The following is a 24,766-nucleotide window of genomic DNA, read 5'->3' as shown; positions in this document are numbered from 1 at the left end:
GGTCTCTGTGGAGGTCTCTGTGGAGGTTTCTGTGGAGGTCTCTGTGGAGGTCTCTGTGGAGGTTTCTGTGGAGGTCTATGGAGGTCTCTGTGGAGGTCTCTGTGGAGGTCTCTGTGGAGGTCTCTGTGGAGGTTTCTGTGGAGGTCTATGGAGGTCTCTGTGGAGGTCTGTATGGAGGTCTCTGTGGAGCTCTCTGCGGTGGTCTCTGTGGTGGTCTGTACGAAGGTCTCTGCGGAGGTCTCTACGGAGGTCTGTATGGAGGTCTCTACGGAGGTCTCTGTGGTGGTCTCTGTGGAGGTCTGTGTGGAGGTCTCTGCGGTGGTCTCTGTGGAGGTCTGTATGGAGGTCTCTGCGGAGGTCTATGGAGGTCTCTGTGGAGGTCTGTATGGAGGTCTCTGCGGAGGTTTCTGTGGAGGTCTCTGCGGAGGTCTCTATGGAGGTCTCTGCGGTGGTCTCTGTGGAGGTCTGTGTGGAGGTCTCTGTGGAGGTCTCTGTGGAGGTTTCTGTGGAGGTCTATGGAGGTCTCTGTGGAGGTCTGTATGGAGGTCTCTGTGGAGCTCTCTGCGGTGGTCTCTGTGGTGGTCTGTACGAAGGTCTCTGCGGAGGTCTCTACGGAGGTCTGTATGGAGGTCTCTGCGGAGGTCTCTGTGGTGGTCTCTGTGGAGGTCTGTATGGAGGTCTGTGTGGAGGTCTCTGCGGTGGTCTCTGTGGAGGTCTCTATGAAGGTCTCTATGGAGGTTTCTGTGGAGGTCTGTATGGAGGTCTCTGTGGAGGTCTCTGTGGTGGTCTCTGTGGAGGTTTCTGTGGAGGTCTATGGAGGTCTCTATGGTGGTTTCTGCGGAGGTCTCTATGGAGGTCTCTGCGGAGGTCTCTGCGGAGGTCTCTGCGGAGGTCTCTGTGGAGGTCTCTATGGAGCTCTCTGTGGAGGTCTCTATGGAGGTCTGTGTGGAGGTCTCTGCGGTGGTCTCTGTGGAGGTCTCTGCGGAGGTCTGTATGGAGGTCTCTATGGAGGTCTCTGCGGAGGTCTGTATGGAGGTCTCTATGGAGGTCTCTATGGAGGTTTCTGTGGAGGTCTCTGTGGAGGTCTCTGTGGAGGTCTCTATGGAGCTCTCTATGGAGGTCTTTGTGGAGGTCTCTGTGGAGGTCTCTATGAAGGTCTCTGTGGAGGTCTCTATGGAGGTCTCTATGGAGGTCTCTGTGGAGGTCTCTGCGGAGGTCTGTATGGAGGTCTCTATGGAGGTCTCTATGGAGGTTTCTGTGGAGGTCTCTGCGGAGGTCTGTATGGAGGTCTCTATGGAGGTCTCTATGGAGGTTTCTGTGGAGGTCTGTATGGAGGTCTCTGTGGAGGTCTCTATGGAGCTCTCTATGGAGGTCTCTATGAAGGTCTCTGTGGAGGTCTGTATGGAGGTCTCTGCGGAGGTTTCTGTGGAGGTCTCTGCGGAGGTCTCTATGGAGGTCTCTGCGGAGGTCTGTATGGAGGTCTCTATGGAGGTTTCTGTGGAGGTCTCTATGGAGGTCTGTGTGGAGGTCTGTATGGAGGTCTCTGCGGTGGTCTCTGTGGAGGTCTCTGCGGAGGTCTGTATGGAGGTCTCTATGGAGGTCTCTGTGGAGGTCTCTGCGGAGGTCTGTATGGAGGTCTCTATGAAGGTCTCTATGGAGGTTTCTGTGGAGGTCTCTGCGGAGGTCTGTATGGAGGTCTCTGTGGAGGTCTCTGTGGAGGTCTCTGTGGAGGTCTCTATGGAGGTCTCTGCGGAGGTCTTTGTGGAGGTCTCTGTGGAGGTCTCTATGAAGGTCTCTGTGGAGGTCTCTATGGAGGTCTCTATGGAGGTCTCTGTGGAGGTCTCTGCGGAGGTCTGTATGGAGGTCTCTATGGAGGTTTCTGTGGAGGTCTCTGCGGAGGTCTCTATGGAGGTCTCTATGGAGGTCTCTATGGAGGTTTCTGTGGAGGTCTGTATGGAGGTCTCTGTGGAGGTCTCTATGGAGCTCTCTATGGAGGTCTCTATGGAGCTCTCTGTGGAGGTCTCTATGAAGGTCTCTGTGGAGGTCTCTATGGAGGTCTCTATGGAGCTCTCTATGGAGGTCTCTGTGGAGGTCTCTGTGGAGGTCTCTATGGAGCTCTCTATGGAGCTCTCTGTGGTGGTCTCTGTGGAGGTCTCTATGGTGGTCTCTGTGGAGGTCTCTATGGTGGTCTCTGTGGAGGTCTCTGTGGAGGTCTCTATGGAGCTCTCTATGGAGCTCTCTATGGTGGTCTCTATGGAGCTCTCTATGGTGGTCTCTGTGGAGGTCTCTATGGAGGTCTCTGTGGTGGTGTCTGTGGAGGTCTCTGTGGTGGTGTCTGTGGAGGTCTCTGTGGAGGTCTCTATGGGGGTCTCTATGGAGGTCTCTATGGAGTTCTCTGTGGAGGTCTCTATGGTGGTCTCTGTGGAGGTCTCTATGGAGGTCTCTGTGGAGGTCTCTATGGTGGTCTCTATGGAGGTCGGGGGTTTCATTGACAGTAGAACAGAAGCCCCAATCACTTGAAGGCGCGATGCTGAGCGGGGGAGGGGCTCTCACCTTCACCATGTCCAGTTTCTCGGTGAGGTCCACCTCGGCCAGAGCTCCGTAATGCTTCATCTGGCACTGCTCAGCCAGGTTAATGACAGCCAATAGGAGGCTCCCGATCTCCACGCTCTGCGGATGGAAGAGAATGGAACGTTCTTCATCAATTCAATCACAAAACAACACTAACCCCGCCCCCCGCCCCTCCCCCATCCATGTTCTGGGAACACCCCCCCTCCTCTGTGTATTTTCCTGTGATCGGCGGCTCCATCTAGTGGCCGGAATGTGGTATTTTCCTGTGATCGGCGGCTCCATCTAGTGGCCGGAATGTGGTATTTTCCTGTGATCGGCGGCTCCATCTAGTGGCCGGAATGTGGTATTTTCCTGTGATCGGCGGCTCCATCTAGTGGCCGGAATGTGGTATTTTCCTGTGATCGGCGGCTCCATCTAGTGGCCGGAATGTGGTATTTTCCCCCGCCGGCTCCATCTAGTGGCTGGAATGTGGTATTTTCCCCCGCCGGCTCCATCTAGTGGCTGGAATGTGGTATTTTCCCCCGCCGGCTCCACCTAGTGGCTGGAATGTGGTATTTTCCCCCGCCGGCTCCATCTAGTGGCTGGAATGTGGTATTTTCCCCCGCCGGCTCCATCTAGTGGCTGGAATGTGGTATTTTCCCCCGCCGGCTCCATCTAGTGGCCGGAATGTGACATTTTCCCCCGCCGGCTCCACCTAGTGGCCGGAATGTGACATTTTCCCCCGCCGGCTCCACCTAGTGGCCGGAATGTGACATTTTCCTGTGATCGGCGGCTCCACCTAGTGGCTGGAATGTGATATTTTCCCCCGCCGGCTCCATCTAGTGGCTGGAATGTGATATTTTCCCCCGCCGGCTCCATCTAGTGGCTGGAATGTGATATTTTCCCCCGCCGGCTCCACCTAGTGGCCAGAATGTGGTATTTTCCCCCGCCGGCTCCATCTAGTGGCCGGAATGTGGTATTTTCCTGTGATCGGCGGCTCCATCTAGTGGCCGGAATGTGGTATTTTCCTGTGATCGGCGGCTCCATCTAGTGGCCGGAATGTGGTATTTTCCTGTGATCGGCGGCTCCATCTAGTGGCCGGAATGTGGTATTTTCCTGTGATCGGCGGCTCCATCTAGTGGCCGGAATGTGATATTTTCCCCCGCCGGCTCCATCTAGTGGCTGGAATGTGGTATTTTCCCCCGCCGGCTCCATCTAGTGGCTGGAATGTGGTATTTTCCCCCGCCGGCTCCATCTAGTGGCCGGAATGTGACATTTTCCCCCGCCGGCTCCACCTAGTGGCCGGAATGTGACATTTTCCCCCGCCGGCTCCATCTAGTGGCCGGAATGTGACATTTTCCCCCGCCGGCTCCACCTAGTGGCCAGAATGTGATATTTTCCCCCGCCGGCTCCATCTAGTGGCCGGAATGTGACATTTTCCCCCGCCGGCTCCACCTAGTGGCCGGAATGTGATATTTTCCCCCACCGGCTCCATCTAGTGGCCGGAATGTGACATTTTCCCCCGCTGGCTCCACCTAGTGTCCGGAATGTGATATTTTCCCCCGCCGGCTCCACCTAGTGGCCGGAATGTGACATTTTCCTGTGATCGGCGGCTCCACCTAGTGGCCGGAATGTGATATTTTCCCCCGCCGGCTCCATCTAGTGGCTGGAATGTGATATTTTCCCCCGCCGGCTCCATCTAGTGGCTGGAATGTGATATTTTCCCCCGCCGGCTCCACCTAGTGGCCAGAATGTGGTATTTTCCCCCGCCGGCTCCATCTAGTGGCCGGAATGTGGTATTTTCCTGTGATCGGCGGCTCCATCTAGTGGCCGGAATGTGGTATTTTCCTGTGATCGGCGGCTCCATCTAGTGGCCGGAATGTGGTATTTTCCTGTGATCGGCGGCTCCATCTAGTGGCCGGAATGTGATATTTTCCCCCACCGGCTCCATCTAGTGGCCGGAATGTGGTATTTTCCTGTGATCGGCGGCTCCATCTAGTGGCCGGAATGTGGTATTTTCCTGTGATCGGCGGCTCCATCTAGTGGCCGGAATGTGATATTTTCCCCCGCCGGCTCCATCTAGTGGCTGGAATGTGGTATTTTCCCCCGCCGGCTCCACCTAGTGGCTGGAATGTGGTATTTTCCCCCGCCGGCTCCATCTAGTGGCTGGAATGTGGTATTTTCCCCCGCCGGCTCCATCTAGTGGCTGGAATGTGGTATTTTCCCCCGCCGGCTCCATCTAGTGGCCGGAATGTGACATTTTCCCCCGCCGGCTCCACCTAGTGGCCGGAATGTGATATTTTCCCCCGCCGGCTCCACCTAGTGGCCGGAATGTGACATTTTCCCCCGCCGGCTCCATCTAGTGGCCGGAATGTGACATTTTCCCCCGCCGGCTCCACCTAGTGGCCAGAATGTGATATTTTCCCCCGCCGGCTCCATCTAGTGGCCGGAATGTGACATTTTCCCCCGCCGGCTCCACCTAGTGGCCGGAATGTGATATTTTCCCCCGCCGGCTCCATCTAGTGGCCGGAATGTGACATTTTCCCCCGCTGGCTCCACCTAGTGTCCGGAATGTGATATTTTCCCCCGCCGGCTCCACCTAGTGGCCGGAATGTGACATTTTCCTGTGATCGGCGGCTCCACCTAGTGGCCGGAATGTGATATTTTCCCCCGCCGGCTCCATCTAGTGGCTGGAATGTGATATTTTCCCCCGCCGGCTCCATCTAGTGGCTGGAATGTGATATTTTCCCCCGCCGGCTCCACCTAGTGGCCAGAATGTGGTATTTTCCCCCGCCGGCTCCATCTAGTGGCCGGAATGTGACATTTTCCCCCGCCGGCTCCACCTAGTGGCCGGAATGTGATATTTTCCCCCGCCGGCTCCACCTAGTGGCCGGAATGTGATATTTTCCCCCGCCGGCTCCACCTAGTGGCCGGAATGTGACATTTTCCTGTGATCGGCGGCTCCACCTAGTGGCCAGAATGTGGTATTTTCCCCCGCCGGCTCCATCTAGTGGCCGGAATGTGACATTTTCCCCCGCCGGCTCCACCTAGTGGCCGGAATGTGATATTTTCCCCCGCCGGCTCCATCTAGTGGCCGGAATGTGATATTTTCCCCCACCGGCTCCATCTAGTGGCCGGAATGTGACATTTTCCCCCGCTGGCTCCACCTAGTGGCCGGAATGTGACATTTTCCTGTGATCGGCGGCTCCACCTAGTGGCCGGAATGTGATATTTTCCCCCGCCGGCTCCATCTAGTGGCTGGAATGTGATATTTTCCCCCGCCGGCTCCATCTAGTGGCCGGAATGTGATATTTTCCCCCGCCGGCTCCACCTAGTGGCCGGAATGTGATATTTTCCCCCGCCGGCTCCACCTAGTGGCCGGAATGTGATATTTTCCCCCGCCGGCTCCACCTAGTGGCCGGAATGTGATATTTTCCCCCGCCGGCTCCACCTAGTGGCCGGAATGTGATATTTTCCCCCGCCGGCTCCATCTAGTGGCCGGAATGTGAAATTCTCTCACCTGGTTCCTGAATTGGCTCTTCTCCAGGTTGAAGGTGAGTTCCAGTTGTTTGCTCTTCTCCTGGAGCCGATCGAAATCCAACTGCAGCCGGGACAACTCGCTGGTCATCGTCTGGGGGCGGGGGGAGGGGGACACAAAGCGGGAACAAAGACTCATCACCAGACCTTACATGTGGCGGCTGCATTTCTTTTATTCTTCACTTTATTTTCACCCGCTGATCCCGCCAGTAACACACTTCCTGTCCTGGGGTGACAACGCTCACTTACTGCACTGTATCTAAGGAGGAGAGACATTGGCAACCTAAGGCAGGACTACAGAACACCTCCCCTTTTCTTGCTACAAATTTACAATGTACAGTCTGATCACTGGAGGGAGGATGTATATTCAGGGCTTACGTGCAGGAACTCCCCCTTCCTTGACTCCGCCCCCCATACCCACCCCTGAGCACCGTCCCTTGGTTCCACCCCCCAGTACCGGCCCTTTTAGAGAATACACAACCAAGTATTATTATGTGGTGCCAAGTAAACGAGATCCTCCGCAGCCAGCAACACTAGACCCCACCCCAGCAACACTAGACCCCACCCCAGCAACACTAGACCCCACCCCAGCAACACTAGACCCCACCCCCAGCAACACTAGACCCACCCCCAGCAACACTAGACCCACCCCAGCAACACTAGACCCACCCCCAGCAACACTAGACCCACCCCAGCAACACTAGACCCACCCCAGCAACACTAGACCCACCCCAGCAACACTAGACCCACCCCCAGCAACACTAGACCCACCCCAGCAACACTAGACCCACCCTCAGCAACACTAGACCCACCCCAGCAACACTAGACCCCACCCCAGCAACACTAGACCCCACCCCAGCAACACTAAATCCCACCCCAGCAACACTAGACCCCACCCCAGCAACACTAGACCCCACCCCAGCAACACTAGACCCACCCCAGCAACACTAAATCCCACCCCAGCAACACTAGACCCCACCCCAGCAACACTAGACCCCACCCCAGCAACACTAAATCCCACCCCAGCAACACTAGACCCCACCCCAGCAACACTAGACCCCACCCCAGCAACACTAGACCCCACCCCAGCAACACTAAATCCCACCCCAGCAACACTAGACCCACCCCAGCAACACTAAATCCCACCCCAGCAACACTAGACCCCACCCCAGCAACACTAAATCCCACCCCAGCAACACTAAATCCCACCCCAGCAACACTAGACCCCACCCCAGCAACACTAGACCCCACCCCAGCAACAATAGATCCACCCTAGCAACAATAGATCCACCCTAGCAACAATAGATCCCCACACAACAATAGAAAGCCCATTACAAAATACCACCCCAATGACAATAGACCCCCCCCCCCCCAGAAACAACAACAAGCTTCCTAGCAGCCAGCAACCATAGACCTCTCCTTCAACAATTACCCTCCCCCAGCAACAATAGATCCCCACATAAAAATAGGTTCCTGCCAGCATACCCCATACCCAGTGCTAGAGGTGCCGGGACTGCGTCCCCCCGCGCCCCCCGCGTTCCCGCTGAAAAATGCCCCGTGTATATTAACAATCAAATAAAAAAGACGATCGGAACTTTAGCTCAATAGAATGCCAACGATCCGATTATCGTACGATCGCCCGACGTTGGGATCGTGTGATCGGCCTATCAGTGACATTCCCAAAACATCGGCTGAAGGTGACAAGCCCCGTGTCCTGGGGGGGGGTCCCGTGTCCTGGGGGGGGGTCCCGTGTCCTGGGGGGGTTCCGTGTCCTGGGGGGGGTCCCGTGTCCTGGGGGGGGGGTCCCGTGTCCTGGGGGGGGGGTCCTGTGTCCTGGGGGGGGGTCCCGTGTCCTGGGGGGGGGGTCCTGGGGGGGGTCCCGTGTCCTGGGGGGGGGGGGTCCCGTGTCCTGGGGGGGGGTCCTGTGTCCTGGGGGGGAGTCCTGGGGGGGGTCCTGTGTCCTGGGGGGGGTGGGGAGTCCTGTGTCCTGGGGGGGGTCCCGTGTATTGGGGGGGTCCCGTGTCCTGGGGGGGGGTTCCGTGTCCGGGGGGAGGGGGTCCCATGTCCTGGGGGGGTCCCGTGTCCTGGGGGGGGTCCCGTGTATTGGGGGGGTCCCGTGTCCTGGGGGGGGTTCCGTGTCCGGGGGGAGGGGGTCCCATGTCCTGGGGGGGGGGTTCCGTGTCCTTTAGGAGTCCCGTGTCCTGGGGGGGTCCCGTGTCCTGGGGGGGGGGGTGTCCTGTGTCCTGGGGGGGTCCCATGTCCTGGGGGGGGTTCCGTGTCCTGGGGGGGGTGTCCCGTGTCCTGGGGGGGTGTCCTGGGGGGGTCCCGTGTCCTGGGGGGGGTTCCGTGTCCTGGGGGGGGGTGTCCCGTGTCCTGGGGGGGGTTCCCATGTCCAGGGGGGGGTTCCCATGTCCTGGGGGGGGGGTTCCGTGTCCTGGGGGGGTGTCCCGTGTCCTGGGGGGGGTCCCGTGTCCTGGGGGGGGGTCCCGTGTATTTTCCCGTGTCCTGGGGGGGGTCCCGTGTCCTGGGGGGGGTCCCATGTATTGGGGGGGGGGGGTCCCGTGTCCTGGGGGGGGTTCCCATGTCCAGGGGGGGGTTCCCATGTCCAGGGGGGGTCCCGTGTCCTGGGGGGGGGTTCCGTGTCCTGGGGGGGGTGTCCCGTGTCCTGGGGGGGGTCCCGTGTCCTGGGGGGGGGGTCCCGTGTATTTTCCCGTGTCCTGGGGGGGGTCCCGTGTCCTGGGGGGGTCCCATGTATTGGGGGGGGGGTCCCGTGTCCTGGGGGGGGGGTCCCGTATATTGGGGGGGGGGGTTCCCCTGCGTTGAATGTCCCTTCATATCCAATAATCATTGGGGGGCGGGCGCTCCTTCTATACAATGTGAGCGATCGGAAGTGGCAATACGGATCGATTCCCGGGGGGAGGGGCGCCATGTTGTCGTTGAGCTCAGCAATCCTCCCCCTGTGTTGGGAAAGCTGCAGGAGGAAAACTGTTTCCATCCCCCATTGTTCTCGCTGTCACTGTGTAGAAAGAATTCCGCTACATTTGTATCCAGTGAAACGCACGGCGTCCGATTCCGCGCCGGTAATCCTTTAATTGCCGCACGCGGATTGCTCAATTCTCACAACAAAAGAAGCGAATATCGCGTTCCGCCTGCTCACTTCATGGCAACAAACGGAGGGGGGAGGGCCGGGTGCAGCCGCAGTCTCCTGCAGAGAAAGAAATGAACCCCTCAGCGCCCCCTCCTGGCGCCCCTTTGTGTGGGTTTTGTAGGATTGTGATTGGCTCCCATGATCAGGAGTCTGTCCCGCCGGCACCCAATCAGAAGCTGCGACCAAAAGGTGACTACTCCCAGCAGCACACAACCTCCTTCCGCCATGGAGGGCGCAGGGGCTGATCTGTGAAGGACGGGCACCAGTCTCATCTCACCCCAGAAGGTAGGTGGTGACCCTGGGTGATGCCTGAACAAAGATGGCGCCAACCTTCTGGAGAGAAAACAAATAAAAAGACAGGAAGGGACACATTGCTTAGAGCAGAGGTGGGCAGATTACCAGTTTCGCCGTGTCGTGTTGTCTCTTTAGCGCCTCCAGGCTGTACTGCGCGCTCTCGTTTTCATCGGCGAGGACCGTCAGATTATTCACCAGATTCTCGTTGGTTAGGGACAGCGTCTCGTAGCGTCTGATAATGGCTTTCACCGGAGAATCCACGCCGTACTCCAAATAATCTATCACCGGGGACAGAGAGGAAACGCCATCAGATTGGTGCAATACCTGCCCGCCGAGAAATGTGCAGTTCTATATAGTCAGGGTGTGACCACGCCCATCCTCCCTCCCCTCTACTCTGTAATGGTCTTGTGACCACGCCCATCCTCCCTCCCCTACTCTGTATTGGTCTTGTGACCACGCCCATCCTCCCTCCCCCTACTCTGTGATGGTCTTGTGACCACGCCCATCCTCCCTCCCCTCATCTCTGTAATGGTCTTGTGACCACGCCCATCCTCCCTCCCCCTACTCTGTATTGGTCTTGTGACCACGCCCATCCTCCCTCCCCATACTCTGTATTGGTCTTGTGACCACGCCCATCCTCCCTCCCCCTACTCTGTATTGGTCTTGTGACCACGCCCATCCTCCCTCCCCCTACTCTGTGATGGTCTTGTGACCACGCCCATCCTCCCTCCCCTCATCTCTGTAATGGTCTTGTGACCACGCCCATCCTCCCTCCCCTCTACTCTGTAATGGTCTTGTGACCACGCCCACCCTCCCTCCCCCTACTCTGTATTGGTCTTGTGACCACGCCCATCCTCCCTCCCCCTACTCTGTGATAGTCTTGTGACCACGCCCATCCCCCCTCCCCTCTGCTCTGTGATGGTCTTGTGACCACGCCCATCCTCCCTCTACTCTGTATTGGTCTTGTGACCACGCCCATCCTCCCTCCCCCTACTCTGTGATAGTCTTGTGACCACGCCCATCCTCCCTCCCCTCTACTCTGTAATGGTCTTGTGACCACGCCCATTCTCCCTCCCCTCTTCTCTGTGATGGTCTTGTGACCACGCCCATCCTCCCTCCCCTCATCTCTGTGATGGTCTTGTGACCACGCCCATCCTCCCTCCCCTCTACTCTGTGATGGTCTTGTGACCACGCCCATTCTCCCTCCCCTCTTCTCTGTGATGGTCTTGTGACCACGCCCATCCTCCCTCCCCTCTTCTCTGTGATGGTCTTGTGACCACGCCCATCCTCCCTCCCCTCATCTCTGTGATAGTCTTGTGACCACGCCCATTCTCCCTCCCTTCTTCTCTTATAGAAAATAAGGGAACAGAATATAAAATAAAAGAATAGGATACAACAGAAAATAAAATGAATAGAAAAAAAAATAAAGAAAAACAGAACAGAATAGAAAATAATTGGAATAGAATAAAAAAAAGAGAGAGAGTAAAACACAACAGAATAGAAAATAAAATAATATAATGAAAAATAAAAGGAATAGAAAATAAAATAACAGAATAAAATAGAATAAAACCTTCTTCGGAAATTGGAATAGAATACATTGGAAGTTGAATTTTTGCCCGAATGTCGAAGAGAATAAAAGGAAACAAAATGATTTGAATGACAACTTTTTCATTCTGCACATGTCTACTTGCTATTCTCTTTCTGAAAATCCCCGTTGCCTGGCTCTTGGTCATTTCAGAGTCTCTGGCCCAGAAGAAGCATGCAGCCAGTGAAGTCCGGCCTGATTGGGTCGGGGGCGTGGAAAGTACCGGAGTCATAATAGCCAGGAAATGAGCATTTTCAGAAGGAGTGTCCGGCGATGGAAGTGGAGGAATTTTGTTATCACAATAGAGGGGGGGAGGGGGAGATCGATCAGATCGCCGATCACTTACTGTCCGGGACTTTCTCCACCATCTTCACCAAGAACTCCTCGTAGATCCGATTCCTCGTCACCCGATCCTGGAGAGTGCGCCGCCTACAGGAGGGGAGGAGACTTCATATTATTCCTCATTCCGGAGCTTTCCCATCAATGGGGGGGAGGGGTAGAGGAGGCGTGGCTCGGTGAGGGGAGGGGCAGAGGAGGCGTGGCTTGTGAGGGGAGGGGAAGAGGAGGCGTGGCTTGTGAGGGGAGGGGAAGAGGAGGCGTGGCTCGGTGAGGGGAGGGGTAGAAGGGGCGGTAACTCAGTGAGGGGAGGGGTAGAAGAGGCGTGGCTCGGTGAGGGGAGGGGTAGAAGAGGCAGTGGCTCTGTGAGGGGTAGAGGAGGCGTGGCTTGGTGAGGGGAGGGGTAGAGGAGGCGTGGCTCGGTGAGGGGAGGGGTAGAAGAGGCATGGCTCGGTGAGGGGAGGGGTAGAAGAGGTGGTGGCTCGGTGATTGGAGGGGTAGAAGAGGCGTGGCTCAGTGAGGGGAGGGGTAGAAGAGGCAGTGACTCGGTGAGGGGAGGGGTAGAGGAGGCGTGGCTCGGTGAGGGGAGGGGTAGAAGAGGCGTGGCTCAGTGAGGGGAGGGGTAGAAGAGGCGGTGGCTCGATGAGGGGAGGGGTAGAAGAGGCGTGGCTCGGTGAGGGGTAGAAGAGGCGTGGCTCGGTGAGGGGAGGGGTAGAGGAGGCGTGGCTCGGTGAGGGGAGGGGTAGAAGAGGCAGTGACTCGGTGAGGGGAGGGGTAGAAGAGGCAGTGGCTCGGTGAGGGGTAGAAGAGGCGTGGCTCGGTGAGGGGTAGAAGAGGCGTGGCTCGGTGAGGGGAGGGGTAGAAGAGGCAGTGGCTCGGTGAGGGGTAGAAGAGGCGTGGCTCGGTGAGGGGAGGGGTAGAAGAGGCGGTGGCTCTGTGAGGGGTAGAGGAGGCGTGGCTTGGTGAGGGCAGGGGTAGAGGAGGCGTGGCTCGGTGAGGGGAGGGGTAGAGGAGGCGGTGGCTCGGTGAGGGGAGGGGTAGAAGAGGCGTGGCTCAGTGAGGGGAGGGGTAGAAGAGGCAGTGACTCGGCGAGGGGAGGGGTAGAGGAGGCGTGGCTCGGTGAGGGGAGGGGTAGAAGAGGCAGTGACTCGGTGAGGGGAGGGGTAGAAGAGGCAGTGGCTCTGTGAGGGGAGGGGTAGAAGAGGCGTGGCTCAGTGAGGGGAGGGGTAGAAGAGGCGTGGCTCAGTGAGGGGTGGGGTAGAAGAGGCGTGGCTCTGTGAGGGGAGGGGTAGAGGAGGCGTGGCTCAGTGAGGGGAGGGGTAGAAGAGGCGTGGCTCGGTGAGGGGAGGGGTAGAAGAGGCGTGGCTCGGTGAGGGGAGGGGGTAGAAGAGGCGTGGCTCGGTGAGGGGAGGGGGTAGAAGAGGCGTGGCTCGGTGAGGGGAGGGGGTAGAAGAGGCGTGGCTCGGTGAGGGGAGGGGTAGAAGAGGCGTGGCTCGGTGAGGGGAGGGGGTAGAAGAGGCGTGGCTCAGTGAGGGGAGGGGTAGAAGAGGCAGTGACTCGGTGAGGGGAGGGGTAGAAGAGGCGTGGCTCGGTGAGGGGAGGGGTAGAAGAGGCGTGGCTCTGTGAGGGGAGGGGTAGAGGAGGCGTGGCTCGGTAAGGGGAGTGGTAGAGGAGGCGTGGCTCGGTGATGGGTGGGGTAGAAGAGGCGTGGCTCGGTGGGGGAAGGGGTAGAAGAGGCGGTGGCTCGGTGAGGGGAGGGGTAGAAGAGGCGTGGCTCGGTGAGGGGTAGAGGAGGCGTGGCTCTGTGAGGGGAGGGGTAGAAGAGGCGGTGACTCGGTGAGGGGAGGGGTAGAAGAGGCGGTGGCTCGGTGAGGAGAGGGGTAGAAGAGGCGGTGGCTCGCTGAGGGACGGGGTAGAGGAGGCGTGGCTCGGTGAGGGGTAGAAGAGGCGTGGCTCGGTGAGGGGTAGAAGAGGCGTGGCTCGGTGAGGGGAGGGGTAGAAGAGGCGTGGCTCGGTGAGGGGAGGGGTAGAAGAGGCGTGGCTCGGTGAGGGGAGGGGTAGAAGAGGCGGTGGCTCGGTGAGGGGAGGGGTAGAGGAGGCGTGGCTCGGTGAGGGGAGGGGTAGAGGAGGCGTGGCTCGGTGAGGGGAGGGGTAGAGGAGGCGGTGACTCAGTGAGGGGAGGGGTAGAAGAGGCGGTGACTCAGTGAGGGGAGGGGTAGAGGAGGCGTGGCTCAGTGAGGGGAGGGGTAGAGGAGGCGTGGCTCGGTAAGGGGAGTGGTAGAGGAGGCGTGGCTCTGTGAGGGGAGGGGTAGAAGGGGCGGTGGCTCGGTGAGGGGAGGGGTAGAGGAGGCATGGCTCAGTAAGGGGAGGGGTAGAAGGGGCGGTGGCTCGGTGAGGGGAGGGGTAGAGGAGGCGTGGCTCGGTGAGGGGAGGGGTAGAGGAGGCGTGGCTCGGTGAGGGGAGGGGTAGAGGAGGCGGTGACTCAGTGAGGGGAGGGGTAGAAGAGGCGGTGACTCAGTGAGGGGAGGGGTAGAGGAGGCGTGGCTCAGTGGGGGGAGGGGTAGAGGAGGCGTGGCTCAGTGAGGGGAGGGGTAGAGGAGGCGTGGCTCGGTAAGGGGAGTGGTAGAGGAGGCGTGGCTCGGTGAGGGGAGGGGTAGAAGAGGCGGTGGCTCGGTGAGGGGTAGAGGAGGCGTGGCTCGGTGAGGGAAGGGGTAGAGGAGGCGTGGCTCGGTGAGGGGTAAGTGTTCTGTAGCCCCGCCCCCTCAAATTCCAGGTAAGTGTTCTGTAGCCCCGCCCCCTCATATTCCAGGTAAGTGTTCTGTAGCCCCGCCCCCTCATATTCCAGGTAAGTGTACTGTAGCCCCGCCCCCTCATATTCCAGGTAAGTGTTCTGTAGCCCCGCCCCCTCATATTCCAGGTAAGTGTTCTGTAGCCCCGCCCCCTCATATTCCAGGTAAGTGTTCTGTAGCCCCGCCCCCTCATATTCCAGGTAAGTGTTCTGTAGCCCCGCCCCCTCATATTCCAGGTAAGTGTTCCTAGCCCCTCCCCCTCACACTGAGTCGCACAGGGACGGCCCACCTGACTCTCTTCTCCTCCAGTCGCTCTGCCAGTTGTTGGATCTCAGTTTTGCGCACATCGTTCTGCCGGGACTCGGCTTGGTATCTCGCCGTCGCCCGCCGCTGTTTGGCTTCGCTGTCCTTGAGGAACTTTTCGAACTTCTCGGCTTTCTCTCTAAACTGCGGAATAAGAATTCAGGAAGAGTTACATCCGGGAAATACCTGGCCACCACATATGGGGCCCCTCATCACCACACATGGGGCCCCTTCAGCCTCACTGTCAGTCAATGAAGCCACCTTTCACAATACACTGTGATTGGCTGTCACAAGATCAGGGGCGGACTCCGTCTGTGAGAAATCAGTGCAGGGGTCAGGAGTGTGTAATACAGAGTGCAGGGGTCAGGAGTGTGTAATGTACAGAGTACAGGGGTCAGGAGTGTGTAATGTACAGAGTATAGGGGACAGGAGTGTGTAATGTACAGAGTAGAGGGGTCAGGAGTGTGTAATGTACAGAGTACAGGGGTCAGGAGTGTGTAATGTACAGAGTACAGGGGTCAGGAGTGTGTAATGTACAGAGTACAGAGGACAGGAGTGTGTAATGTACAGAGTACAGGGGACAGGAGTGTGTAATGTACAGAGTGCAGGGGTCAGGGGTGTGTAATGTACAGAGTGCAGGGGTCAGGAGTGTGTAATGTACAGAGTGCAGGGGTCAGGGGTGTGTAATGTACAGAGTACAGGGGTCAGGAGTGTGTAATGTACAGAGTACAGGGGTCAGGAGTGTGTAATGTACAGAGTACAGGGGTCAGGAGTGTGTAATGTACAGAGTACAGGGGTCAGGAGTGTGTAATGTACAGAATACAGGGGTCAGGAGTGTGTAATGTACAGAGTGCAGGGGTCAGGAGTGTGTAATGTACAGAGTACAGGGGTCAGGAGTGTGTAATGTACAGAGTACAGGGGTCAGGAGTGTGTAATGTACAGAGTACAGGGGTCAGGAGTGTGTAATGTACAGAGTACAGGGGTCAGGAGTGTGTAATGTACAGAGTGCAGGGGTCAGGAGTGTGTAATGTACAGAGTACAGGGGTCAGGAGCGTGTAATGTACAGAGTACAGGGGACAGGAGTGTGTAATGTACAGAGTGCAGGGGTCAGGAGTGTGTAATGTACAGAGTACAGGGGTCAGGAGTGTGTAATGTACAGAGTACAGGGGTCAGGAGTGTGTAATGTACAGAGTACAGGGGTCAGGAGTGTGTAATGTACAGAGTACAGGGATCAGGAGTGTGTAATGTACAGAGTACAGGAGTGTGTAATGTACAGAGTGCAGGGGACAGGAGTGTGTAATGTACAGAGTACAGGGGTCAGGCGTGTGTAATGTACAGGGGGTCAGGAGTGTGTAATGTACAGAGTACAGGGGTCAGGAGTATGTAATGTACAGAGTACAGGGGTCAGGAGTGTGTGATGTACAGAGTACAGGGGACAGGAGTGTGTAATGTACAGAGTACAGGGGTCAGGAGTGTGTAATGTACAGAGTGCAGGGGTCAGGGGTGTGTAATGTACAGAGTACAGGAGTGTGTAATGTACAGAGTACAGGGGTTAGGAGTGTGTAATGTACAGAGTACAGGGGTCAGGAGTGTGTAATGTACAGAGTACAGGGGTCAGGAGTGTGTAATGTACAGAGTACAGGGGTCAGGAGTGTGTAATGTACAGGGGGTCAGGAGTGTGTAATGTACAGAGTACAGGGGTCAGGAGTATGTAATGTACAGAGTACAGGGGTCAGGAGTGTGTGATGTACAGAGTACAGGGGACAGGAGTGTGTAATGTACAGAGTACAGGGGTCAGGAGTGTGTAATGTACAGAGTGCAGGGGTCAGGGGTGTGTAATGTACAGAGTGCAGGGGTCAGGAGTGTGTAATGTACAGAGTACAGGGGTCAGGAGTGTGTAATGTACAGAGTACAGGGGTCAGGAGTGTGTAATGTACAGAGTATAGGGGACAGGAGTGTGTAATGTACAGAGTAGAGGGGTCAGGAGTGTGTAATGTACAGAGTACAGGGGTCAGGAGTGTGTAATGTACAGAGTACAGGGGTCAGGAGTGTGTAATGTACAGAGTACAGGGGTCAGGAGTATGTAATGTACAGAGTACAGGGGTCAGGAGTGTGTAATGTACAGAGTACAGGGGTCAGGAGTGTGTAATGTACAGAGTACAGGGGTCAGGAGTGTGTAATGTACAGAGTATAGGGGACAGGAGTGTGTAATGTACAGAGTAGAGGGGTCAGGAGTGTGTAATGTACAGAGTACAGGGGTCAGGAGTGTGTAATGTACAGAGTACAGGGGTCTGGAGTGTGTAATGTACAGAGTACAGGGGTCAGGAGTGTGTAATGTACAGAGTGCAGGGGTCAGGAGTGTGTAATGTACAGAGTACAGGGGTCAGGAGTGTGTAATGTACAGAGTACAGGGGTCAGGAGTGTGTAATGTACAGAGTACAGGGGTCAGGGCTGTGTAATGTACAGAGTACAGGGGTCAGGAGTGTGTAATGTACAGAGTACAGGGGTCAGGAGTGTGTAATGTACAGAGTACAGGGGTCAGGGCTGTGTAATGTACAGAGTACAGGGGTCAGGGCTGTGTAATGTACAGAGTACAGGGGTCAGGAGTGTGTAATGTACAGAGTACAGGGGTCAGGAGTGTGTAATGTACAGAGTACAGGAGTGTGTAATGTACAGAGTGCAGGGGTCAGGAGTGTGTAATGTACAGAGTACAGGGGTCAGGAGTGTGTAATGTACAGAGTACAGGGATCAGGGGTGTGTAATGTACAGAGTACAGGGGACAGGAGTGTGTAATGTACAGAGTACAGGGGTCAGGAGTGTGTAATGTACAGAGTACAGGGGACAGGAGTGTGTAATGTACAGAGTACAGGGGACAGGAGTGTGTAATGTACAGAGTACAGGGGTCAGGAGTGTGTAATGTACAGAGTACAGGGGTCAGGAGTGTGTAATGTACAGAGTACAGGGGCCAGGAGTGTGTAATGTACAGAGTACAGGGGACAGGAGTGTGTAATGTACAGAGTACAGGGGACAGGAGTGTGTAATGTACAGAGTACAGGGGTCAGGAGTGTGTAATGTACAGAGTACAGGGGTCAGGGGTGTGTAATGTACAGAGTACAGGGGTCAGGAGTGTGTAATGTACAGAGTACAGGGGACAGGAGTGTGTAATGTACAGAGTACAGGGGTCAGGGGTGTGTAATGTACAGAGTACAGGGGTCAGGAGTGTGTAATGTACAGAGTGCAGGGGTCAGGGGTGTGTAATGTACAGAGTACAGGGGTCAGGAGTGTGTAATGTACAGAGTACAGGGGTCAGGAGTGTGTAATGTACAGAGTACAGGGGACAGGAGTGTGTAATGTACAGAGTACAGGGGTCAGGAGTGTGTAATGTACAGAGTATAGGGGACAGGAGTGTGTAATGTACAGAGTAGAGGGGTCAGGAGAGTGTAATGTACAGAGTACAGGGGTCAGGAGTGTGTAATGTACAGAGTACAGGGGTCAGGAGTGTGTAATGTACAGAGTACAAGGGTCAGGAGTGTGTAATGTACAGAGTGCAGGGGTCAGGAGTGTGTATTGTACAGAGTGCAGGAGTCAGGAGTGTGTAATGTACAGAGTGCAGGGGTCAGGAGTGTGTAATGTACAGAGTACAGGGGTCAGGGGTGTGTAATGTACAGAGTACAGGGGTCAGGAGTGTGTGATGTACAGAGTGCAGGGGTCAGGGGTGTGTAATGTACAGAGTACAGGGGTCAGGGGTGTGTAATGTACAGAGTGCAGGGGTCAGGGGTGTGTAATGTACAGAGTGCAGGGGTCAGGAGTGTGTAATGTACAGAGTGCAGGGGTCAGGAGTGTGTAATGTACAGAGTGCAGGGGTCAGGAGTGTGTAATGTACAGGGGTCAGGAGTGTGTAATGTACAGAGTGCAGGGTCAGGAGTGTGTAATGTACAGAGTACAGGGGTCAGGAGTGTGTAATGTACAGAGTGCAGGGTCAGGAGTGTGTAATGTACAGAGTGCAGGGGTCAGGGGTGTGTAATGTACAGAGTGCAGGGGTCAGGGGTGTGTAATACACAGAGTACAGGGGTCAGGAGTGTGTAATGTACAGAGTACAGGGGTCAGGAGTGTGTAATGTACAGAGTACAGGGGTCAGGAGTGTGTAATGTACAGAGTGCAGGGGTCAGGAGTGTGTAATGTACAGAGTGCAGGGGTCAGGAGTGTGTAATGTACAGAGTATAGGGGACAGGAGTGTGTAATGTACAGAGTAGAGGGGTCAGGAGTGTGTAATGTACAGAGTACAGGGGTCAGGAGTGTGTAATGTACAGAGTACAGGGGTCAGGAGTGTGTAATGTACAGAGTACAGAGGACAGGAGTGTGTAATGTACAGAGTACAGGGGACAGGAGTGTGTAATGTACAGAGTGCAGGGGTCAGGGGTGTGTAATGTACAGACTGCAGGGGTCAGGAGTGTGTAATGTACAGAGTGCAGGGGTCAGGGGTGTGTAATGTACAGAGTACAGGGGTCAGGAGTGTGTAATGTACAGAGTACAGGGGTCAGGAGTGTGTAATGTACAGAGTACAGGGGTCAGGAGTGTGTAATGTACAGAGTACAGGGGTCAGGAGTGTGTAATGTACAGAATACAGGGGTCAGGAGTGTGTAATGTACAGAGTGCAGGGGTCAGGAGTGTGTAATGTACAGAGTACAGGGGTCAGGAGTGTGTAATGTACAGAGTACAGGGGTCAGGAGTGTGTAATGTACAGAGTACAGGGGTCAGGAGTGTGTAATGTACAGAGTATAGGGGACAGGAGTGTGTAATGTACAGAGTACAGGGGTCAGGAGTGTGTAATGTACAGAGTGCAGGGGTCAGGAGTGTGTAATGTACAGAGTGCAGGGGTCAGGAGCGTGTAATGTACAGAGTACAGGGGACAGGAGTGTGTAATGTACAGAGTGCAGGGGTCAGGAGTGTGTAATGTACAGAGTACAGGGGTCAGGAGTGTGTAATGTACAGAGTACAGGGGTCAGGAGTATGTAATGTACAGAGTACAGGGGTCAGGAGTGTGTAATGTACAGAGTACAGGGGTCAGGAGTGTGTAATGTACAGAGTACAGGGGTCAGGAGTGTGTAATGTACAGAGTACAGGGGTCAGGAGTGTGTAATGTACAGAGTACAGGGGTCAGGAGTGTGTAATGTACAGAGTACAGGGATCAGGAGTGTGTAATGTACAGAGTACAGGAGTGTGTAATGTACAGAGTGCAGGGGACAGGAGTGTGTAATGTACAGAGTACAGGGGTCAGGCGTGTGTAATGTACAGGGGGTCAGGAGTGTGTAATGTACAGAGTACAGGGGTCAGGAGTATGTAATGTACAGAGTACAGGGGTCAGGAGTGTGTGATGTACAGAGTACAGGGGACAGGAGTGTGTAATGTACAGAGTACAGGGGTCAGGAGTGTGTAATGTACAGAGTGCAGGGGTCAGGGGTGTGTAATGTACAGAGTACAGGAGTGTGTAATGTACAGAGTACAGGGGTTAGGAGTGTGTAATGTACAGAGTACAGGGGTCAGGAGTGTGTAATGTACAGAGTGCAGGGGTCAGGGGTGTGTAATGTACAGAGTACAGGGGTGTGTAATGTACAGAGTACAGGGGTCAGGAGTGTGTAATGTACAGAGTACAGGGGTCAGGAGTGTGTAATGTACAGAGTACAGGGGTCAGGAGTGTGTAATGTACAGAGTACAGGGGTCAGGAGTGTGTAATGTACAGAGTACAGGGGTCAGGAGTGTGTAATGTACAGGGGGTCAGGAGTGTGTAATGTACAGAGTACAGGGGTCAGGAGTATGTAATGTACAGAGTACAGGGGTCAGGAGTGTGTGATGTACAGAGTACAGGGGACAGGAGTGTGTAATGTACAGAGTACAGGGGTCAGGAGTGTGTAATGTACAGAGTGCAGGGGTCAGGGGTGTGTAATGTACAGAGTGCAGGGGTCAGGAGTGTGTAATGTACAGAGTACAGGGGTCAGGAGTGTGTAATGTACAGAGTACAGGGGTCAGGAGTGTGTAATGTACAGAGTATAGGGGACAGGAGTGTGTAATGTACAGAGTAGAGGGGTCAGGAGTGTGTAATGTACAGAGTACAGGGGTCAGGAGTGTGTAATGTACAGAGTACAGGGGTCAGGAGTGTGTAATGTACAGAGTACAGGGGTCAGGAGTATGTAATGTACAGAGTACAGGGGTCAGGAGTGTGTAATGTACAGAGTACAGGGGTCAGGAGTGTGTAATGTACAGAGTATAGGGGACAGGAGTGTGTAATGTACAGAGTAGAGGGGTCAGGAGTGTGTAATGTACAGAGTACAGGGGTCAGGAGTGTGTAATGTACAGAGTACAGGGGTCTGGAGTGTGTAATGTACAGAGTACAGGGGTCAGGAGTGTGTAATGTACAGAGTGCAGGGGTCAGGAGTGTGTAATGTACAGAGTACAGGGGTCAGGAGTGTGTAATGTACAGAGTACAGGGGTCAGGAGTGTGTAATGTACAGAGTACAGGGGTCAGGGCTGTGTAATGTACAGAGTACAGGGGTCAGGAGTGTGTAATGTACAGAGTACAGGGGTCAGGAGTGTGTAATGTACAGAGTACAGGGGTCAGGGCTGTGTAATGTACAGAGTACAGGGGTCAGGGCTGTGTAATGTACAGAGTACAGGGGTCAGGAGTGTGTAATGTACAGAGTACAGGGGTCAGGAGTGTGTAATGTACAGAGTACAGGAGTGTGTAATGTACAGAGTGCAGGGGTCAGGAGTGTGTAATGTACAGAGTACAGGGGTCAGGAGTGTGTAATGTACAGAGTACAGGGATCAGGGGTGTGTAATGTACAGAGTACAGGGGACAGGAGTGTGTAATGTACAGAGTACAGGGGTCAGGAGTGTGTAATGTACAGAGTACAGGGGACAGGAGTGTGTAATGTACAGAGTACAGGGGACAGGAGTGTGTAATGTACAGAGTACAGGGGTCAGGAGTGTGTAATGTACAGAGTACAGGGGCCAGGAGTGTGTAATGTACAGAGTACAGGGGACAGGAGTGTGTAATGTACAGAGTACAGGGGTCAGGAGTGTGTAATGTACAGAGTACAGGGGTCAGGAGTGTGTAATGTACAGAGTACAGGGGACAGGAGTGTGTAATGTACAGAGTACAGGGGTCAGGAGTGTGTAATGTACAGAGTACAGGGGTCAGGGGTGTGTAATGTACAGAGTACAGGGGTCAGGAGTGTGTAATGTACAGAGTACAGGGGACAGGAGTGTGTAATGTACAGAGTACAGGGGTCAGGAGTGTGTAATGTACAGAGTACAGGGGTCAGGAGTGTGTAATGTACAGAGTACAGGGGTCAGGGGTGTGTAATGTACAGAGTACAGGGGTCAGGAGTGTGTAATGTACAGAGTGCAGGGGTCAGGGGTGTGTAATGTACAGAGTACAGGGGTCAGGAGTGTGTAATGTACAGAGTACAGGGGTCAGGAGTGTGTAATGTACAGAGTACAGGGGACAGGAGTGTGTAATGTACAGAGTACAGGGGTCAGGAGTGTGTAATGTACAGAGTACAGGGGTCAGGAGTGTGTAATGTACAGAGTACAGGGGTCAGGAGTGTGTATTGTACAGAGTGCAGGAGTCAGGAGTGTGTAATGTACAGAGTGCAGGGGTCAGGAGTGTGTAATGTACAGAGTACAGGGGTCAGGGGTGTGTAATGTACAGAGTACAAGGGTCAGGAGTGTGTAATGTACAGAGTACAAGGGTCAGGAGTGTGTAATGTACAGAGTGCAGGGGTCAGGAGTGTGTATTGTACAGAGTACAGGGGTCAGGAGTGTGTAATGTACAGAGTAGAGGGGACAGGAGTGTGTAATGTACAGAGTAGAGGGGTCAGGAGAGTGTAATGTACAGAGTACAGGGGTCAGGAGTGTGTAATGTACAGAGTACAGGGGTCAGGAGTGTGTAATGTACAGAGTACAAGGGTCAGGAGTGTGTAATGTACAGAGTGCAGGGGTCAGGAGTGTGTAATGTACAGAGTACAGGGGTCAGGGGTGTGTAATGTACAGAGTACAAGGGTCAGGAGTGTGTAATGTACAGAGTACAAGGGTCAGGAGTGTGTAATGTACAGAGTACAGGGGTCAGGAGTGTGTATTGTACAGAGTATAGGGGACAGGAGTGTGTAATGTACAGAGTAGAGGGGTCAGGAGAGTGTAATGTACAGAGTACAGGGGTCAGGAGTGTGTAATGTACAGAGTACAGGGGTCAGGAGTGTGTAATGTACAGAGTACAAGGGTCAGGAGTGTGTAATGTACAGAGTGCAGGGGTCAGGAGTGTGTATTGTACAGAGTGCAGGAGTCAGGAGTGTGTAATGTACAGAGTGCAGGGGTCAGGAGTGTGTAATGTACAGAGTACAGGGGTCAGGGGTGTGTAATGTACAGAGTACAGGGGTCAGGAGTGTGTGATGTACAGAGTGCAGGGGTCAGGGGTGTGTAATGTACAGAGTACAGGGGTCAGGGGTGTGTAATGTACAGAGTGCAGGGGTCAGGGGTGTGTAATGTACAGAGTGCAGGGGTCAGGAGTGTGTAATGTACAGAGTGCAGGGGTCAGGAGTGTGTAATGTACAGAGTGCAGGGGTCAGGAGTGTGTAATGTACAGGGGTCAGGAGTGTGTAATGTACAGAGTGCAGGGTCAGGAGTGTGTAATGTACAGAGTACAGGGGTCAGGAGTGTGTAATGTACAGAGTGCAGGGTCAGGAGTGTGTAATGTACAGAGTGCAGGGGTCAGGGGTGTGTAATGTACAGAGTGCAGGGGTCAGGGGTGTGTAATACACAGAGTACAGGGGTCAGGAGTGTGTAATGTACAGAGTACAGGGGTCAGGAGTGTGTAATGTACAGAGTACAGGGGTCAGGAGTGTGTAATGTACAGAGTGCAGGGGTCAGGAGTGTGTAATGTACAGAGTGCAGGGGTCAGGAGTGTGTAATGTACAGAGTGCAGGGGTCAGGAGTGTGTAATGTACAGAGTGCAGGGGTCAGGAGTGTCGTTTCCTCACCTCTTTCTCTCTCAGTCTGAACTCCTCCCTCCGCTCCTCCAGCTCCTGCATGCGCTCGCTGTACTCCTGCCTCTTGCACACCAGTTCCTGGCTCACCCGGTCAGACTCCACCTCTTTTTTCAGGACCAGCGTCTTCTGCAGGGAGTTCCTACTTCTGTCCAAAATCTTCCCGGCCGCCTAAAGCAGTACAAAGGTTATAGATAGAGGCGGCTCCCGGGGGGGGGGGGATAAATACCCGGAGGAGTAACAATGACACATTACTTCTGATGATGAATTGTGACGCGATGACGTCACGCCACTCACCTCCTTTATTATGGGGATTTGTGTGACGTCCTCCTCATCCCTGAAAAACAAAGACAGCGAATCACGTCACACCGCGGAGCACCGCCCCCTTCTGGGCACCGCCCCCGCACCATGAAAGTGTCTGTACTGAGGGCGTCCAATCACACGACTGCTCAAGGGTTCCCATTACAACCCAGGGAGATGCACTCTATATACAGTGTCTCACATACTCTATATACAGTGTCTCACATACTCTATATACAGTGTCTCACATACTCTATATACAGTGTCTCACATACTCTATATACAGTGTCTCACACACTCTATATACAGTGTCTCACACACTCTATATACAGTGTCTCACATACTCTATATACAGTGTCTCACATACTCTATATACAGTGTCTCACATACTCTATATACAGTGTCTCACACATACTCTATATACAGTGTCTCACACATACTCTATATACAGTGTCTCACACACTCTATATACAGTGTCTCACATACCCTATATACAGTGTCTCACATACTCTATATACAGTGTCTCACATACCCTATATACAGTGTCTCACACACTCTATATACAGCATCTCACACACTCTATATACAGTGTCTCACATACTCTATATACAGTGTCTCACATACTCTATATACAGTGTCTCACACACTCTATATACAGTGTCTCATACTCTATATACAGCGTCTCACACACTCTATATACAGTGTCTCACATACTCTATATACAGTGTCTCATACTCTATATACAGCGTCTCACACATACTCTATATACAGTGTCTCACATACTCTATATACAGTGTCTCATACTCTATATACAGTGTCTCACATACTCTATATACAGTGTCTCACACACTCTATATACAGTGTCTCACACACTCTATATACA

The 24,766-nt window shown here is 54.6% G+C and overlaps 1 protein-coding gene across 1 annotated transcript in view; it reads right to left on the bottom strand.

The window, feature by feature from the left end:
• CCDC197 (coiled-coil domain containing 197) overlaps positions 1 to 23,920 on the bottom strand; it is a gene marked incomplete at its 5' end in the record, with an annotated part of 34,712 nt that extends 10,792 nt beyond the window's left edge. Inside the window, 7 exons of the mRNA XM_040334769.1 lie at positions 2,554 to 2,670; positions 6,071 to 6,181; positions 9,635 to 9,807; positions 11,461 to 11,543; positions 14,529 to 14,686; positions 23,578 to 23,754; positions 23,881 to 23,920. Coding sequence (XP_040190703.1) covers positions 2,554 to 2,670; positions 6,071 to 6,181; positions 9,635 to 9,807; positions 11,461 to 11,543; positions 14,529 to 14,686; positions 23,578 to 23,754; positions 23,881 to 23,920 — 859 coding nt within the window. The remainder of the gene's footprint in view (positions 1 to 2,553; positions 2,671 to 6,070; positions 6,182 to 9,634; positions 9,808 to 11,460; positions 11,544 to 14,528; positions 14,687 to 23,577; positions 23,755 to 23,880) is intronic.
• Between the last annotated feature and the right edge of the window lie 846 nt (positions 23,921 to 24,766).

This window comes from Rana temporaria, unplaced genomic scaffold (genome assembly GCF_905171775.1).
Source record: "Rana temporaria unplaced genomic scaffold, aRanTem1.1, whole genome shotgun sequence".
NCBI classification, from domain to species: Eukaryota; Metazoa; Chordata; class Amphibia; order Anura; family Ranidae; genus Rana; species Rana temporaria.
Note: the sequence above shows the minus strand (reverse complement) of the source record. Positions and strands in the feature narration are given on the sequence as shown.